At 45.5% G+C, this 19,951-nt stretch overlaps 1 protein-coding gene across 2 annotated transcripts in view; it reads left to right on the top strand.

The window, feature by feature from the left end:
• Positions 1-131: 131 nt before the first annotated feature.
• Positions 132-19,951, top strand: part of FBLN5 (fibulin 5) — an 87,624-nt gene continuing 67,804 nt past the window's right edge. The window contains exons 1-4 of one of the 2 annotated variants that reach the window (XM_061159308.1): positions 132-586; positions 4,340-4,394; positions 6,769-6,820; positions 10,712-10,966. In XM_061159308.1, coding sequence (XP_061015291.1) covers positions 570-586; positions 4,340-4,394; positions 6,769-6,820; positions 10,712-10,966 — 379 coding nt within the window. In that variant the 5' untranslated portion in view covers positions 132-569. Of the gene's footprint in view, positions 587-778; positions 1,137-4,339; positions 4,395-6,768; positions 6,821-10,711; positions 10,967-19,951 lie in introns of those variants that run through there. The other variant, XM_061159307.1, reaches the window with a different exon arrangement.

The raw sequence follows: 19,951 nt of genomic DNA, 5'->3' as shown, positions 1-19,951 counted from the left end.
CTCCCCGGGTGGGAAGTAAAGGGTCAACGGGCCCGTCCAGCCACCCGCCCACCCACCCCGGGTGCACCCCACCCTCCTGCACTTGCCCGCCAATCGCCTCCATAGAGATGCTGGAGCCCGAGCGAGGGCGACTGCTGCGCCGGGAAAGGGCTCTCCTCCCAGCGCTGAGCACTTGGTCCTGGCAGACGCCCCAAGATTGTTGTGAGGAGTCTAGCCAGTTGGTGAGCGCTGTAATCTGAACCAGCTGTGTCCAGACTGAGGCCCCATTTGCATTGTTTAACATACTTAGAAAATGAAGTGTTCATTTTTAACATTCCTCCTCCAATTGGTTTAATGCTGAATTACTGAAGAGGGCTAAGCAAAACCAGGTGCTTTCTCAGGACCCAGGCTCTCCCCTTCTTCCTCTCCACGCCTCGGCTCGGCCCCCCTGGAATAAAAGTCTCGGAGAGCCCCACAGGCCCAGAGGAGGCCGAAGTTCAGGAACTGCTCCTCCGGGGGTCCCGCGGGCGCTGAGAGCTCTTCCTCTTTTTTCCCCCACCAGCTGCTTCTCCTGCCCACGCATCTTGGACATGCCAGGATTCAAAAGGTACGTTCTCTGCTCCGGACTTTTTTTTTTTTTTCCTCCAGGGTCTGGAAACCTTACTCAAAACCCGATGGGTGGAAAATGGCTATGGCCGTGATTCAGGCTGTGTCAGGATATTGGAAAAGGCATTAGCTAGTGATGCAATGATATTGTTAATTATAAAAAGCTGCGCCTCTGTAATTTCCATCTTGAAGTCTTCTTTTGGGAGTGGGTATTTTATAAGACAGTTTCAGAAGCCAGCATCCGACAGAGGACGGCAAAAATCTCAGAGCTTGGTTTTCCCCTTGCTTTTCCGAAAGGGCCGCAGATTTGTGTGCCACATTTTTCTTTTCTTTTTTTAATTTAAAAAAAGAAAAAAATTTTTTTCTTAATTTGAGAGATCCGTTACTAGTTCTCTAGCAATTATTTTGCTGCATCGGCTGTTGGACCAGCGAACAAGCTAGCTGCACCTCCTGGGGCTGGATTTGCTCTATGTCTGTGTGGGATTCACAAAGGGCATGCGACCCAGAAGTCTCGAGCCAATGAAAACTGGGGACTGCAGACAGAAACGCATGTAAGCAAACATTTTGATATTCTTTAAGGAAATTGCAGTTCCAGTCAAGTGATCCTTCAACCTTGAAGAACTTTATCTAGATTACATCTGCAGTTTTTATCCAGGGAACTCTTGAGAACATAACTGCTTAGACAGATTTTGTGTGTGTGTGTGTGTGTGTGTGTGCTGAAAATGGAGCTGTAATCCTGTCATCCTGGATCGGAGACCAGAACTTCTCTGACAGACAGCCCTGAGATTTGAGATTCGGTTGGTCCCTCTTGGTTTTCCTCCCAGTTGAGGATGGAACACAAAATAGGTGGACCCACCTGTGTTTGAAAGTCCCGAGGACCAGTTATGAGCATCAGAGGATCCCCAGGGTTCCTGTAGTTAATTTATCTTGGAGTTTTCTGGAGTTTTTCATGACAAATGTAACTGTTTGTGACACTGTCAGAGCAGGGATGCTTGGATGTTATTTCATTTTTGAAAACTGTCTCAATTAGCCTGGAGCTTACTTGGCCCCCAGGGCCCAGCTGGGGCTCTTCCAGGAGGCTGGGCTTGAGGCGGGATCTCTCAGGGGAGACCTGTCCTGGGACTGCCCTCTGGCCAAAGGGAACGGGGGAGTCAGGGGTAGGGGGAGACATGGGGTTAGCATGCCTTTCCCACTAGGTCTTGAAGTCCACTATGTTCAGTCAGACTGTTCTGTCTCCAACAAAAACGAGACAGGGTTTTATAACCAACTGAAAGGAAACTTCATGTGAAGAAACAGGAAAACATTGAAATTCATAATATACAGCCTGGAAAATAAATTTGTTATTGTTCTTTCATTCCTTCCAGATATAAATCTGGCCTTTGCAAATATCAAAAAGCCCTGGGATTTGGCTTTGCACTTTATAAGGTCAGAGCTGTCTCTGGCGTTCTAGAACCTGTCTCGTGCAGGCGCTCAGATGAAACGAAAACTTTTGGACTCTTATGGTCGTTATTCTTTGGATCGAGGACTAGACGAAGGGAGTGGGCTTGCTTCTCCTAGCACCACATCAGGGTCCTGTTTCCTCTGAACGGCACCTTAATTCTGGGGCTCTCCAAGTAGCCCAGCGTTGCTGGTTCCTATGAGCCTTGTGTCATAGATTGAGTAAGCTTTGTAGTCTTTTGAACTCTCTTTTTCTAAAGGGAGCAATTGTAAAGTGAAGGTGTACATTGATAGTAACAGGTCACTAAATTCAAGCAGGTCCCAGGTCCATTGCTTTACTGAAGAAACCTTTGAGGTCACCTCCAGGAAGTCTTCCCTGATCTTCTCTACCCCCAGCCTGGCTCTCCTGGTGCTCATTGGGTATTTCTATCCATGCCTTAACCAAAGTGTCTAGACATTATTGGTCCAGGTGGCCCCTCAACCTGCTCTCCAGAGCAGCGTCTGTGTCATAGTTTTGTAGTTTTTCTGCCTGCAAGTAGTAGTTGCTCAGATAAACCCTCTATTGAACTCAATAATAATAGCACCAAAAAAAAAAGCACCAAATAAAATTCTGTATTTGCATAGATTATTTTTAAAACCATTTAAACGATTTTTAAGTGTCCAGTTCGATAGTGTTAAGTACATTCAAGTACATTCTCCAGAACTCTTTCCATCTTGCAAAACTGAAATTCTATACCCACAAACAACAACTCCCTAATTCCTCCTCCCTCCAGCCCCTGCCGCCCACCATTCTGCTTTCTGTCTATGATTTTGATTGCTTTTGGTCCCTCATATAAATGGAATCAAACAGTATTTGTCTTTCTGTGACTGGCTTGTTTCACCTAGCATAAGATCCTTGAGATTCATCCATATTGTAGCACTTGTCAGAATTTCTTTCCTTTTTAAGGCTGATAATATTCCTTTTATGTATGCAACACATTGTTTATTCATCTAGTGATGGACACTTGGGTTGCTTCCACCTTTTGGCTATTGTGAATAATGCTGCTGTGAACATGGGTGTACAACAGTCTCTTTGAGATTCTGTTTTCAGTTCTTTTGTATGAATGTCCAGATGTGGGATTGCTGGATCATATGGTGTTCCATTTTTAACTTTTTGAAGAACCTCTAGACTGCTTTCCATAGTGGTTGCATCAGCATACCTTGCCAGCAACAGTTCACAAGTGCTCTGGTTTCTCCACAGCCTTACTAGCTTTGAACTTTTTTGGTTATAGCCACCTGAAGGATATAAAGTGGATACACAGTTTCTTGGCACCTCTTTCTAAGTGTCCACTGTGTTCCTTTTTCTTGGGGCTGCCTGGGTCCCCATGTCCGGTCCTCCCTCTGGGTCTGCGTGAGTGCACTCTGGGAGCATGTGTGTTCCCTGTGACACCTCAATTGGGTGGAACTCACATGCTTCACGTTTGTACTTTCATCATCCAGGGGCACAATGGCTCCTTCACACAGTAGTCATTTCAGAGTGAAGATGTTCAAAACTCAGGCAAGTCCCCTTGGGTCAGGAGTGAAGGTCAAGCAGTGGTGAATACATTATTAATACCACAGTGGTGGGTGTTAGATTTGTTCTTTGAAGCAGTAAAACTGTTTATTTTTAAAGTGAAGTGACAGTCAACTCAGTTGTGTGCAACTCTTTGTGACCCCATGGACTATGTAGTCCATGGAATTCAAGAATACTGGAGCGGGTAGCCTATTCCTTCTCCAGCAGATCTTCCCAACCCAGGTATCAAACCAGGGTCTCCTGCATTGCAGGCGAATTCTTTCCCAACTGAGCTATCAGGGAAGCCCTGATTTTTTTTTTTTTTTAATGCCACTTGAAGTCATACACGTGGCAAATAAAGAAACAAACCCAAGGTCCTAGTGTATAACACAAGGAGCTATATTCATTATCTGGTGATAAACCATAATTGAAAAGAATATGAAAAAGAACATATATAGGTATAATTGAATCACTTTGCTATACAGCAGAAATTAACACAATGTTGTAAATCAATCATGTCATTAAAATTTTTTTCAATTATTTAAAAAATGCCACCTAACACATTATGCAACATATGAAACCGGTGGAAGGAGCGCAGTTCTCTTCGGGATGTTTGGGACATCTGGCATGTCCCCGGCTGCTCTGGAGCCTGCCCCTCCCTCCAAACACAAGCACAAGGTAAAGTCACCATTGTAAACTCACAGGCAGCAGGAGATGCATATATAACCCCAGACCTGGGTGCTGGACGTGTCTCGGGCATTTACGTCAGCTTCTTACTTCCCGCAGGATACTCACCGTGACCATACTGGCTCTCTGTCTTCCAAGTCCCGGGAATGCACAGGTAAGATTTTTATTTTGTTACTTGTCAGGAAGTATGTTAAAAAACAGGCTGAGGGTGTCCAGCCACACATTTTAGAATCCTAGGATCGTGTCGTTGACCTGAACTGAGCTCTTCACTGTACAGAGGTTAAGGCTGAGTCTCAGGGAAGCTGAGACTTGCCCCAGATGGTGCAGTTTATAAGTGGCAGGGCTGGGACCTTGGTGTCCTGATTTGCCATCCAAGACTCTTATAATCAGATCATGCTGCCTCATTTGTGTTAGTTGGGGGGGTCTTGAGTTATTGTAAGTGCTAAAAAGTCAAGCATGTTCTAGTATTTCTGAGCATTGGTGCCTCTCTGTTCTCCCTGTGTTGCCCGTGTGTGTGTATGTGTCCTTCCTGGAGGAGGTAGGCAGAGGAAGGGTGACTCAGCTCCCAACCCGTGAAGACCCAGCTTGGCCCAGACCCTGGGAGGAGTGTGAAGGGGGATCTTAAGCTCCTCAGGGTCTATGTGGAGAAGCCTGCAGCATCCCTGACTTTACAAAGTGATGTTTGTGTCAGCCCTTGAGAAATATGGGCAGATCCCTCCTGAGGAGCTCAGGGCAGCCTTTCTGCATCTCCAGCTCAGAAATGAGAGAAGCCCCACCTCTGAGCAGGGCTGACGGGCCACATAGTCAAGTGGAAATGCACATGCATGTGCATGAACATATAGAAGACATGACAAAATCACCAACACAGCCCCTCTGTTGGTTACAGCTATGTACACCAGAGCCCTGAAATGGGACCAAGCAAATTCTCACTGAGTAGACAGATGCTCTCCCAAACTTTCAGGGTCTGGGAAGGAGATCTTACAATTTCAATTCACATTTGTTTTGATCACACCCTTTAAATGTTTTTTTCCCTTCATATTAAGAATTTTGAAATAGATTTCTTTGGTGGTGGAAAGAATCTTGAGAAAAGTAGCAAAGATTTAATTTTTTTAATGTGGGCCATTTTTTTTAAAGTCTTTATTGGATTTGTTATAGTATTGTTTCTGTTTTATGTTTCATTTTTTTGGCCACAAGGCGTATGGGATCTTGGCTCCCTGACCAGGAAATAAACCCACATCACCTGCATTGGAAGGCAAAGCCCCAACCACTGGACCACCAGGGAAGTCCCACCAAAGACTTTTAGGCCTTGGAAAGGCCTTAGCATTCTCCAGTATAGCTCAGTGGTGACAGTTGACATCTACATTTAGAGAGGGCCGTGTTTATAATATAGTGTTTATTGCACTATAGGCACTTTAGGCACATTAACAATTTAGTCCTTACAACCACTCAGATGTAAGTACTATAATCCCCATTTTACAGATGAGAAAACTGAGGCATAGAAAATTATGCAGTGAGTAGGGGCTGAAGTGAGACTTGGAAGCCAGTCAGTAGACTTGAACCCACACCTGCACTTAGCAAATGAGGGTTGAGGCTTACCACATCTCCTGGTTTTCTGAACTTTATGGCACAGCCTCCTGGCTCATTCATTCCATTTTGTTTGCCCCCAGGCCCTAAGACACCTGAACCCACTCCCAGGAATGCAGCTGAATCTATTATCTCCACATATCAACCCATAGCTCAGGGAAGTTTAACTCCCCTCAAACCATAGGGAAGGCCAGGGAAGAAGCCCTCATAGGCAAAACCGCACCTTCTTGACTTATTCCTGTAACATGTCAGCTCTAGAGGGTGATTGTTGAGCCCATGAGATTTTTCTAAATGCATGAAGTTATAACTCAAGTTGTATGTGAAGCCTGCAACCCTCAGGGGCTGTTGAGACCTGGCTATCTCTGGAAGCATCTTTGTGTAATTGTCTTCCTGAGATTAAAATGAAAGAATTTCCCCAATTCTGTTTCTCTTAGAAAACTGACTACATCACTGTACAGATTTATTTTATACACAGACCCTGTAATCGGGTACAAGATTTCAGAGGGACCAAAGAACTCATGCTGGGCACTGGAAAGGAGTTAAATAACCTTCAAAGAAAGAGAGTAGTTGCCCTTAAGGCAATGATATTCTCTCCCAGGAAGGGGTGAGCACAGGGCAAGCCTCGCTGGGCACATCAGATGTGATTAGTATTGCTCTTCATAACTAGAGCAGGAAAAAGCCCCAATAACAATTTGCTAAAAACGGGCATTTTGAAACAATGACCCTGGAACTTAAAAACTGATGCTAGGTGTAAAATGATTGTTAAAAAAAAATACCTAAAAGGGGACAAAAAGGGGTTATAACAGATGTTGGCATTACAAATGCCTTGTTTCTTTGCCCATTTTCTGTACTTTCTGTGATGTGGTTAGTTAGAATACTTCTATAGTGTTAAAAAAAAAAAAAGTACGTAAAATGACCTCTCCTCTTTCTCTTCCTTCTTGCAGCAACAATGTACTAATGGCTTTGACCTGGACCGCTCATCAGGACAGTGTTTAGGTATGAGGCCCTGAAGGTCCTTCGCTGGGTGGGGGTGTAGTCACAGCTCCATTGCAGGGCCATTTCTCTTTTAGCTGTTGTTCAGTATTGTCAAGTCTGTATCAGCCTTGCCCACAGAAATGGGCAAAAACAGTGCCACGGGATGGCTGAAATCAATGACACTCTTCCATTGGTCACCTTCTTTGTGCCCAGCACTGGGCAAGCCCTGAGACAGAGTGAAGATGAGGAAGAATTGATTGCCATCCTCAAGGAGCTCCCCATCTATATCAGTTTCCCAGGACTGCCTTTACAAATTGCCACAAACTTAGGGGCTTACACAATACAACTATATGATCTTACAGATGTACAGGCCAAAAGCCTGATGGGGGGTTCTACCAGGCTAACACTGAGGTGTTGGCAGGGCCTTGTTCCTTCCTGGAGGCTTGAGGGAAGAATCCATTTTGTTGCTCATGCATGGTGCTGGCAGAGTTCAGTTTCTTTTTTCTTTTATTTTGATTGTGATATAATCAACATACATCAGTGTCTAAGTTTAAGGTGTACAGTGTGTTGACTCGATACACTTATGTATTCCAATGTGATGACCATCATAGCTTAGAGCTCACACCTCCCTCCCGCCACATTATTACCATTTCTTTTTTGTGGTGAGAACATTCAGGATTTATTTTCAGCAATATGGTATTGTTCATAGTACTCACTGTGCATTAGTTCCTTAGAACTTATCTTCTAGCTGGAAGTTTGTACCATTTACATCTCCTCATTTCTCCCACCCCCAAGCCCCTGATGACAACCATTCTACTCTCTGTTTCTGTAAGTTTGGCTTTTCTGGACTCTACATGTAAGTGATATCTTGTAGCATTTGTCTTCTCTGTTTGCCTGATTTCATGTAGCATAATGCCCTCAAGGTCCATCCATGTTGTTGCAAATGGCAGCTTTTCCTTCTTCCTCATGACTGAATACTATTCATATGATTATTATTAATATTCTATTATTCATATGATGATAATATTCATTGATAATAATATTACATCTATCTATTATGAACTTTATCCATTGATATGCATTTTGGGTGTTTCCATAATTTGGCTATCCTGAATAAATTCTTCAATCAACATAGCAGTACAGATAACTCTTTAAGATTCTATTTTCATTTCCTTTGGCTATATACCCCAAATTGGAATTGCTGGATTGTATGGTATTTCTAGTTCTAAGTTTTGGAGGGACCTCCACACTGTATTCCACAGTGGCTGCACTGATTTACATTCCACAGAATTCAGTTTCTTGCGGTTGGAGGACTGATGGCCCTGTTTGCTTGCTGGCTGTTAACTGAAGGCCTTTCTCAGTTTCTAGAGGCCACCTTCTTCCTTGGCCTCTTCCGTGGTCTTCCCCCTGCAGAGCCAACAAGTTAAGTCCGTCACATGTTTCTAATCACATCTTTTTCTGTGACCAATCCTTCTGCCTCTTCTTCCACTTTTAAGGATTTGTATGATTTCCCTGGGCCCACCCAGATAATCCCAGATAATCCTCTCATCTCAAGGTCTTCTGATTAGCTCTAAATCCATTCTGTGAGTACATGCATGCTCAGTCACTCAGTTGTGTCTGACTTCTTGGAATTACAGTTCTGTGGACTGTAGCCCTCCAGGCTCCTCTGTCCATGGAATTTTCCAGGCAAGAATACTGGAGTGGATTGCCATTTCCTCCTCCAGGGGATCCTTACAACTCAGGGATTGAACCCACATCTTCTGCATCTCCTGTATTAACAGGCAGATTCTTTTACCATTGAGCCACCTGGGAAACCCTTAAATTCACTCCATCCATGCCTAATTCCTCAGGTTCCAAGTGAGTGAGTGAAAGTCGCTCAGTTGTGTCTGACTGTTTGCAACCCCATGGACCATACAGGCCATGGAATTCTCTAGACCAGAATACTGGAGTGGGTAGCTTTTCCCTTTTCCAGGTTATCTTCCCAACCAAGAGATCAAACCCAGGTCTCCCGCATTGCAGGCAGATTCTTTTTTTTTTTTCATTTATTTTTATTAGTTGTAGGCTAATTACTTTACAATATTGTAGTGGTTTTTGCAGGCAGATTCTTTACCAGCTGAGCCACCGGGGAAGCAGGTTCCAAGGAGGAGGACAATTTAGGGCTCTTTTCCTAGCACGCCATCTAGTGGGGGTGGTAGATCTAGGCGGAGTGAAATGAACAGAGAGGAATAAAGTCATTGCCAAGATGAGGTGATCTCCCCTACAAAAGTAGGGGAGAGAGTGATGCCTTCTGTCTGAGGTCAATAAAGAAAGCCTTCATGGAGGTCACATTTGAGTCGGGTGTTGAAGGATGAATAAGATCCTGAGAAACAGCATCCTAAGTGGTAGAAACAGCATCAGCAAAGATCAGGGAGACAGAATATAGAATAGTGTGCTGTGGACGAAGCATAGAGTATAGAAAAAGAATACGGCTCCCACCTTGGGAGTATATTTTCTTTTTAAATTGTATTTGATTTAGGCCAAATCATTTGTAATCTCTGAGCTTAGGGTTGAAAAGAATGACAGTTGGTGAGGAAGAAAACCATGACAAAACCAAGCTCCAGGCTCCCACTTTGACTTAAGGTGAAGGGGCGTGAGGATGCCCCAATGGAAGCAGAGAAGGTGACAGCTGTCTTCCCTGGCCCCCCAGTTTTAATGATGACGTCAGGCTTACAGCTAGATAATGGAGCTCCACGCTTCCCTTTCCTGGCGGGGGAGTTGGCATGAGTCTCTCAGAGGAGGTGGCAGGGGTGAGCTATTAGGAATCAGTGCCCTCCCCCCCTCACCGGTCCCACGGAGAACAGACCCCCCAAGGTTGGTGAGAAGCCCCAGTGTGTGGGGTCAGGTCAGCTGCTCCTGCTGGCAGCCCAGTCCAGGCCTCCTCTGTCCCTGGCCCAGCAAGGCTGATTTTCTAGAGAACCCACCCCCACCCCAACTCTAGACACAACAGAGCACCAGCCTGGCCGGAAACAGGCCCTGTTTGTTGGCACCGTGTGAGCTGACTCTCAAGTAAGTCTCCACTTTCCTAACAAGTAACTCACTCTTGGCCAAGCCTTGTCTTTCCGGATGCAAGGGACTCATTCTCCCTGCCCAGCTGTTATTTGGAGTAGAATTGAGTACAATGATGAGGTCCATCCCAGTGTTTCCTGAGTGTCGTATGGACACACAAGAGTACCTGAGATGCTTTTGGGTGATATATCCACAGATAAACACTCTTTAATAGTTTTATGTTTTATTTTTACTCTTACCTTCTATTTTTCATAATTGATAGTGTTTTTTACATTTGCTGTCATCATGTAAGATGAAAAAAATATGCTTACTTGGGTTTCCAGGGTGGATTCGTTTAGAGAAACGTGTTAAGCATATGGGGCTTCCCTGATGAGTCAGTCAGTAAGGAATCTGCCTGCAGTGCAGAAGATGCAGGAGACGTGGGTTCGATCCCTGGGTCGGGAAGATCCCCTGGAGGAGGAAATGGCAACCCACTCTGGTATTCTTGCCTGGGACATCCCAAGGATGGAGGAGCCTGGTGGTATACAATCCATGCGGTTGCAAAGAGTTGCACGGGACTGAACACGTGATGGATTGGTTAATTGGATTGGTTACTTGGATCAAGCATGTGACAGTACAGGCTGTGGTAGCTACAGCCCAGACATCGTGAAGGGGGTATTTGATGACCTGTCAATTTGATTTAATTTGGCTAATATTTGGGTAGTACCTGATGGTGATGAGCCAGGCACTGCCCCACATATTTGAGAGCAGATGCTGGTAAATCATGGTTGGGGTCCTTCCTGGCGCTGTCAGTACAGAGCTCCGCTTCAGTTTGCACCATGTGGCCGAGGGGCTGCTAACACCTGTGTCCTTTCTGTGGCCTTGCAGATGTTGATGAGTGCCGGACCATCCCTGAGGCCTGCCGAGGAGACATGATGTGTGTCAACCAAAACGGCGGGTATTTGTGCATCCCCCGAACGAACCCTGTGTACCGAGGGCCCTACTCCAACCCCTACTCGAACCCCTACTCAGGTTCTTACCCAGCAGCTGCACCCCCGCTGTCAGCTCCAAACTACCCCACCATCTCCAGGCCTCTCATATGCCGCTTTGGATACCAGATGGATGAAAGCAACCAGTGTGTGGGTGAGTAGCCCAGAGTCCTAGGCTTCCTCTACACTGGCAAAGCCACGTTCCTGTCCAGCAGGTCCAGCCCAAGGTCGTCTCCAGAAAGCTACTTTGTCTTTGCTTATTTTCATCTATGTATTCATCTATCTATCTTACCTATCATCTACGTATTTATTATCTACCTACCTATCTTTTAATTGTATCTATCATTTATCTATTTGAAGACCAAGCTCATGTTTTTTCTCTGTTCCATAACAAATATATTGTCAAATATACTAAGTGAATCAGAGAGAGGATCTAAAGATCTAAAAAGGACCAGCTTTCTAGAGCCTTCAGCATCACACACCCTTGGATGGAATGTTTGCTCCTGAGAGAAAAGAAGCCTTGAGGGACAAGGCCAATTGTTCTGGAAAGAAAGTGTGTTCCTTGGGTGGGGACCAGTCTTTTGACCAAGCAGAACCTTGCAGATGGGAACTCAGAGCGTGAGTGGACCTCAGGGAAGAAGGAGATGCCATATACCATGAGGTCCCCAGGCTGTTGGCAAGTGTTGTGATGGTGCCTGGGGGAGTGCTGAAGCTCTGTGGGCCAGTGTGGCTTTCATGGGGGGTTACCCAGTATCCTCCCTCATCGCTTTGGCTTTGGTTGGACCAAAACTTTGCAACTGTTCCCAGCATTGGAAGGTGGGTCTAGAGTGATGATCACTCCAAAGTTTTTTGATCATATCCTCCATCTGCAAAATCCTTCTGAACCTGGACCCTTATTACATGCATGCTTATAAATTATATACATATCCTGTTAGTCTCATATGGTTTGAGGAGTGTAAAGCATATGTGAGACGTAGAAAATTTTAAAGGATGTGATCAAAATAAAACATGAATTGAAATTCTAATATTTCCTTCCTGTGCCCTGAAAGTTTGCGAGACCATCAGGGTACTTAATAAGACTGATGTTGGTCCCATTCCAGGGCTCTGAAGGTGGCGTTGTAGCCTCCTGCTGGGGAGGTTGTGTTGGTGATTTTGTCATGTCTTCTATATGACCATGCAAATGAGTGTGCATTTTCATTTGATTACATGGAAATAATATGCAAACAAAGTGTCTTTCAGAGCAAAAGGGAAAATTGGCTATGCCTTGTCTAAACTTCTCTTTTCTTACTGATCTCAAGAGGTGTGTGTGTGTGTGTGAGAGAGAGAGAGAGAGAGAGACAAGGAGCTGACTATATGTGACAAGCTGATGGTCACATTGACTATAGATGAGTGTTCAAGGAAAAAGAATACAGGACCCAATCAAGTCACAGACTGAAGTGCTGGTGGGGTAAAGAGTAATGTACTTCCTTATGGCCCCTAGGACAATAGACCATTGTAACTGAAAGGGACTTTAACAATCTTTAACCACAGCCTCTTCATTCTATAAAAAAGGGGATGTGGACTCCACCAAGAGAGGTAATTACAGAGGTAGGATGGGGGTCCTGCTCTCCTGACAGCCAGCCTACATTTTCCTCACTCGCCCACGTGACTGCTCTCATTTGGTAGAAAAGGAATGATCTGGAAGAAAAGGCAGAGAAAGAGAGTTGGGGGTGGGGGGGTAGGAGCTGCTCTTCACGATGTCCTATGGGGCTGGAGAAGCCGAGCGACCAAATGCACATCTTGAAGTGAGGAAGGGGTTGTCAGGACCCTGCGAGCCGCTCCAGGATTTCGGGGGGCGGGGGCGGGCCTCAGGTGGCCGTGGGGTGGTCCCGCAGACTCCTTCTCGGGAACAGCTGGGAACTCCAATGAGACCCCTCCCGTCACAGCCCTCTTCCCAGGATCCCAGCGCTGGAGAATAAGCACGGGGCTGGGAACCCTATTCATCTCCTGGTCCCTGTGACGTCAGGCACTTTTACGGCCTCCAACCTGTCTCACGGGAGATGCGGAGCCTCATAATGGCGCTTTTGTAAGGAGAATACAATCCCGGAACCCTGGCGAGGGCTGGCACCGGGCCAGTCCACTTCCAAAAAGTTCAGCCTTCTGTATTCATAAGTCCCGGGTTCCTCCCCGCCTCCCTTCACCCCACCCCACCTTTCCTGGTTTACACTGGTTCTTCTGGGCATTGTGAGAGCAGACGTCAGAGGGAGGAGGCCCGGGGAGGGAGTGGGGATGAGAGAGGCGGGGCCTGGGAACAGGCCCGGGGAAGCAAGGCTGGGGGGTGGGTGCGGGGAGGAGGGGAAAGGGGAGGAAACGAAGGAACCCAGGGTGGGTATTATTGGGAAAAGAGGAGGTGAGGGGGTGAACGTAGGTCTGATCCTGTGGAGGAAGCTAGAGTGAGTGGCATATGATGTGGAGAATTGGAAAGCGTCTCTGAAACTTGGGTTTTCTTTTTTTTTTTTTTTTTTTTTAATGTATGTATTTATTTGGCCTAGTGGAGTCTTAATTGCAGCAAGCGGGAACTTTTAGTTGTGGCATGCAAACTCTTAGTTGCAGCATGTGGCATCTAGTTCCTTGACCAGGAATGGAACTTGGTCCCCCTACCTTGGGAGCAGAGTCTTAGCCACTGGACCACCAAGGAATCCCTCTTTTTTTTTTTTTTTTTTTTAAAGCTTTTATATTGGATCGAAGTTGATTAACCATGTTGTGATAGTTTCAGGTGTACAGCAGAGTGATTTTGTTGTATATATGCATGTATCTGTTCTTTTCAAACCTGGATGTTGTGGGAGTGGAGGGCCACTTCTCCAAGGGGCCATCTCCTTCCCCTTCTCAACACAGAAGATGCTCAAATAACAGTAACAGCAGCAGCGGTTGTAATAATAGCAAGCACACGATGCTGTGTGCTAGGATCCTTACCTGAATGAACATGTTGAATCCAAACCACAACCCTATACAGCAGGACTGTTGTTATTCTCGTTGGCCCTGAAGCACAGAGAGGTTAAGAATCCGTCTGATAAGGTCACACAGCAAGTGGGGGCTGCCCCAGGGTTTGAACCCATTCAGGCTCTGGATGAGGAAACTGAGGCTGAACAAGGTCAAGGTTCAGGCCTCACAGGAGTCAGTCCTGGAGCCCTGATGAAAAACTAGGGCTTTCTCTTGCTTTTTTTTTTGGTAAATAAATTTTTGTTCTGTAAAACTTTGAACCTAGACAGAAGCAGAGAAAATGTAGTGAACACTTACCTACTTGTCACCCAGTTTGGTAATTGTCAATATAGACCCACTCTTGTTTCTTCTTTACCCTGACCCAGTGGATCAATTTAAAGCAAATATCAGGTATCAAATCGTTCTATCCTTAAATACTTCAGAATGTATCTATCTCTAAGAGATAAAGCTTCTTTAAAAAATAATAGCCACAATACTATTATCACACCTACAAAAATTAACAATAATTCCTTTTTATCATTTAATATCCAGATAGAGTTCATATTTCTGTGATTCTTTCATAAATGTCCTTTTTTCCTTTTTTTTTTTTTTTTAGAATCAGATCCAAGTAAGGTCTACAGATTGCATTTGATTAACAAGTCTCTTAATGGCTTCTTAATATTTTTTGTCTCTTTCGCAATTATTTGTTGAAGAGGCTGAGTTGTCTGTCCTGTAGAATTTCCTACATTTGAGATCTTGCTTGTTGTGTTCTTGGAGTGGTATGTAACATATTTCTTCATCCTATCTATTTTTTCTGTAAACTGGTAATAGTTAGACCTAGAGACTTGATCCAGTTTAAGTTTAAATTTTGGGCCAGTTGTTTTCTAGGCAGTGTCCTTGCTCTTTTCTTCTTTCCATGTCCAGGTTTCTGCACATAAACTGTAAGTAAGTCTGGCTTAAAGAAGCAAGTGGACACTTTCACAGAGGTTTGCTCTTTCTGGGTTTTGGACCCACTTCTAAGACAGCAATTTCCTTCCTTGTCCTCTGTCTCTGGAGGCTGGGCAGGGCCAGACTCGGAGCCCAGGTCCCCTGAGCCTCTGAGCTGCTTTCTTGACCTCTCTTGTTTTCAGTTCTACTTGGGAGATCCCTAGACCCTGCTCTTTCTGGAACAAAGTTTGGCCTCAGATTTGAGTCCAGCAAGCCCCTAGATGTAAACCTGGATCACTCAGGACCTTTGCAGGCTGAGTGAACAGTGACAGAAGAATTACCGCCCATGAACCAAGGATGTGTCATCAAGAAAACCGGCATCTTGGCTGGGGAAGGTTCAGCACCAGGGCAACCTCTATGAGGGTAGTGGGACCCGTGGCTGGTTAGAGTGTGTCCCTTGGATCCTGGCCACTTGGGAGAGCTGATGGTCAGCATCTCAGAGACTGGAGAACCAGATGGACTTGGTTAATCGGCAAGGAGGAAGGAACTGGTGCATGACAGGCAGGATGCTGTGGGGCTAACAGGGTTGATGCTGAGGACTCAGGGAAGGGTGAGCTAAGCTGAGTGGTTGGGGCACCCAGAATATGAACCCCTACTAAGGAACCTTTCTAGCATCTTGCTGCCTCTGAGAACAGGACTTTTGGCTAAGGTCCCTCATGTTGATGCCACTCTTTTAGGCGTGTCTTTCCTTTATGGCTTAACTTGTCACCTCTCTGGGTGGACATTCTTCATTCTGGCTTTGCTAATCAATTTGGCTCTGTGGCCAAACTAGGGACTCCACCAATAACTAATGCTTGTGAGACGTTTCACAATTGAGAAAGCAGCCTTTTACTAGGGCCACATTGCCCCAGGGACTACAGGAATTCCTCTGGTCATTTGTGAAGTTACAAGCAATATCTTTATTCTCCCTTCTGGCCCAGGGTTTTCTCATTGATCAAAGCGCCTGAGCAGGCAGAGAGGAACACATATGGATCCTTTTGGAAGATGAATGGCATTGGCCTGAAGCATTCTCTTGAGTTATTTTTCCTGAAAGTCAGCCAGCATGTAGTCAATCCCTGTTTATAGAGCACCTCTTTGGTGCCAGGCTCTGGCTTAGGCGCTGAGGGGGGCAGGGAGTCTGGGCACAGCCATGGGACTGTCTTCAGAGCTTACCGTCAAGGAAGGGAGATTAGTCACAGAACAAGCAGCTGAAAGACTTGGCAGCCTCTGATAGGTTCCTGAGATTTTTCAAAGAGAAGGCAGAGACAGGAAAAGGCTCTGTTTCCTGGAGTGGAGAGGGCTGGGACTTGGAAGCCAGTTAGGCCTTGATGCTCACCTTGGTTTGGCCACTTCCTAGTTTTGAGACTGGGGACTCAGTTTCCTCATCTGTAAAATGGGTACAGCAATGCCTATTTCACAGATGACATGTGAAAATATCTCACCCAGTGTCTGCATAGCGTATCATGGTAAATGTTAATTGAGAAAAGAAAGATTCTCAGGTCTTGAGATAATAACTTATGGAGAGTCATCAAGTCTGAAAATGTATTAAATGCCTAATTGTTTTTTTAAAAATTGATATCTGGTCTTTTTTTTTTTCCTTTTGCAAGGAAGCTTTAATCTTTATAACTTAATTTATTTAATGTCTTAGGCCAGGCTGTGTGTGGCATGCAGGATCTTAGTTCCCCGACCAGGGATTGAACCTGTACTCAGTGGTTAAGGGAAAAGTTTTATCCACTGGACCACCAGGGAAGACCCAAGGCCTTAATTCTCAAAAACCTTTAAAATGACCTAAAACTGAGCTTGGTACTCACCCACCTTGCAGACCTTGTTGGGCTTTGCCCAGTTCAGCGCTTTATGAGACTTCAGTCAGATTGTGCTTTGAGATGCTGGTGAAGCCAGAGGTTATTTAATTGTGAAACGAAACAAATTAAACTACCCAGCTGATAAGACAAGGGCAGCAGCTTGGATGGGGCAGCTCCTGCAGGCTTTTCTTCATATTTTTTAAAATACAGGTTTGAAACCAAGTCCTCAGAATGAGACCAGGAGGGAAGCACAGGAAACTGAGACCACTGGGCTCTTTAGCTGCTGAAGGCATTGGGACCAGACCGGGCCTGCCCAGGGAGGAGGGGACCCAGATGGAGGCAGGATACAGATTTGCTCAGATGTCCCTGTGAACTGGGCCTTAGGAAGCCTGTTCATGTGCAGCCCCCACACTCAGGTTATCCCAGCTTGCTTCAGATCTTTCCTAGTCACTGGCTGGGATAGTGAGCAAGCATTTTCACCTCTCTGAACCTCAGTTTTTCCATCTGTAAGCCGGGATGACAGTATCAATTATTAGTATAGGATATTTGTGAGATTTCACTGAGATAGTTCACATAACTTGTCTAGCATGGGGGCTGGCTTTCTGAAAGGGTTAATAACAGTTGTTGTTATACCATTTTAGGTGTGTCAAATCTTATCATTCTGTGATGAATTCTGCTACTCCATACTCCTAGTCTTGTTATTCTGCTATTGTTTATTCTTTCCTCTGGGAGTTAGACTTAAGAGCAGGAATAGAGATGCCAATGTAGAGAATGGACATGTGAACAGGAGGGGAAGGAAAGGGTGGGATGAATTGGGAGAGTAGCATTGATATATATACCCTACCATGCATAAAATACATAGCTCATGGGGAGCTGCTTTATAGCAGTGGAAGGTCAGCTCGGGGCTCTGTGATGACCTAGAGGTGTGAGATGGGGGAAGTGGTGGTGGAAGGGAGGCTCAAGAGGGAAGGGACATGTGTATACGCAGAGCGGATTCACTTGGTTATGCAGCAGAAACAGCAACAAGAAAAGAGTACTTTTAGAGCATTGGGGGTTGAATTCTTGCCACTTTTGGTGGCAGGAATTGGCATTACTTGTGCTTCCAAGGGGAACTCAGCAGAGAAGGGACTCCAGGAGGGTGTCCAGGACAGCTCTTCTCGCATACAAATGTGCCCCAGAGTCACCTGTGGGGAAGATCTGACTTGGCAGGTCTGCTGTGGGGCCTGAGGCTCCACATTTTGCAGAAGCTCCTGGATGATGTGATGCTGCTGGTCCAGGAAAGCTATCATCCATCTGTCCACCCTTAGATAGGCCTGCATTTGAAGAAAGGTAGAAACTTTATTTTTAATGTAATTCCCATATTGTTTGAATTTGTTAGAAGAATGTTTTATTTTTGTTGAGAAACAAAAACAAAAAGCCCCAAAGAAATGTTTTTAAAGTCTAAATTGAAGCATCATGCTGTAGTGGTAAAGTTAGGACATCAGTAAGAAATGTTCTCTGATCCCAGATTAGCTATTTATTAGCTGTGTGATATTAAGAAAGTCACTTGGCTTATCTGGCCTAAGGTTTATTATCTGTAAAAAGCAGGGACTAGGGGTCTTAATATGGGATCTGTAGACAGATTTTAGCAGATTGGTTTTCATCTTTTTTCCCCTACTAACTTCTAATGAAATTTAACATTATCCACCTTTATATAGGCAATAAAGTGCCACAGGACACTTAGCAATACCTGTGGCAGTATTGACAAGAGAAACACAGATATTTATACATCACATTAGAGCTGTACAGTTATTCTGACATACTTTGAAGATCTTGATGTATTTTGAAATAGTCCCACTTGCCATCACTGCACAATTGTGGGAGATACTAGACCTACTGCCCAAACTTGTCATTTCTAAGATATATTGTACATTTGTTTAAAAAATATTTTGAAAACTTTCAGTATTATTGGTTTCTTTCATAATCCTATGAATATAATTTATGCAATTAAAATCATTACTCTGAGAAATGGGTCCGTGGCTTCGTTGGTCTGCAAAACACATACCGTAGACCAGATGATTTCTTCAATCCCTGGTCCTAAGGGAAGATGATGGTTGTGTCCAGACAGCCTGGGTTTTCTGTTAACTCGTTCCCACCTGGATTGCTTGTAACGTGGTCCGTCTCTACTTGTGTGTTTCAACCAGCCCACGTGCTCGGTGAAATCTGCTGGGACCATGCCAGTCCTCCATTTGTGAGGAAGCCCGACCTACCCACAGCTGGACCTGGCTGCAGGGGTTGGCCTAGGCCCGCGGTGAGGTCAGGGCACTGGCGGGCCTTGGGGCTGGACGGGAACTCTCCGGGCCTTTGTGTGTGTGGTAGGCACTTCCCTGCTGCTTCGCATGGCCATTTTCTCAATGAACCACAACTTTTTCTTGGCTCTCACCTTATGTTCCTTGGTCTGGTCATGTTTCTTTTCATCATGTTCCATTCCGGGATTAGCCAGTTGTGTGTGAAGAGCAAGTGGTATTGCAGGAGGATGGAGAAACGTGGACTCTGAGCCGCGGCAGCTCCAACCCTGCTGTGGATGGTTCTGGCAAAAGCAAATGTAAGGCCAGGTCTCCAGAGAGCCCTGCTGCAGGGCAGGAAGGCACAAGGTTACAGTCACCTTCTGGGGCCAGGGCCAAGAGGACCGTTGCAGCCTGTTTAGCCACATGTGTTTGAAATTAGTGGGAGGTGCCTGGTAACTGTGGTTCTCAAAGAAGTTCCGTGGTTCCCAACATGTAGGAAGACGATTGTACCTCCTCTTTCGTCATCGAGGCAGGTGGTAGATTTCTTTTCAAAGATCCCTCTGATGAAGTGGGGTGAGCACACCACTGGACACCCGGGAGCAGAGCTGCTCGCAGAGGTTCTCTGCCTGCCTCGCAGCTTCTGCCCCAGCTCCCTGTGGCTCTGATCTGCGTGTGTAGGCGGGGTCCACAGGGGCATATGCGTGGCTCCTACACCCAGTGTGATGCAAGAAACTGTGATCTGGGAACTCTTTGTGCTCTTAGATGAAATTAGATGAAATAAGTAAAAATGCCATATGAAAGCAAAGTGTTAGTGCTGCGGAGAGTGCGTGCATGCCTACAAGGAAACTGATCCAAGCCATAAATGAGGAATCACGTTTAATGCTGCCGACAACAACACCCTCGCGTAAATACCGTCTGATAGGCCTGAGTTATATCTGCTGTTATGCCAAGAAAGGGGATCTTTGTGTTCTCAAAGGCCTGGAGGGACTGGGTGACAGGCCAGGGAGTGGTGGAGGGTGTGTGATGTGTGGGGAAGGCATGGGCTTGCGATTCAGAGATGCTGGAGTTCAAATGCCACCCCCAGCACAGGTGCCTGGCTCCGAGCTATAAACCCTTTGAGAGACCTCTCTTCCAGATGGGATGGTA

Source organism: Dama dama, chromosome 13, assembly GCF_033118175.1.
Source record: "Dama dama isolate Ldn47 chromosome 13, ASM3311817v1, whole genome shotgun sequence".
In the NCBI taxonomy this organism is placed as follows: domain Eukaryota; kingdom Metazoa; phylum Chordata; class Mammalia; order Artiodactyla; family Cervidae; genus Dama; species Dama dama.
The sequence above is the reverse complement of the archived record's forward strand: the minus strand, read 5'-3'. Positions and strand labels throughout refer to the sequence as shown.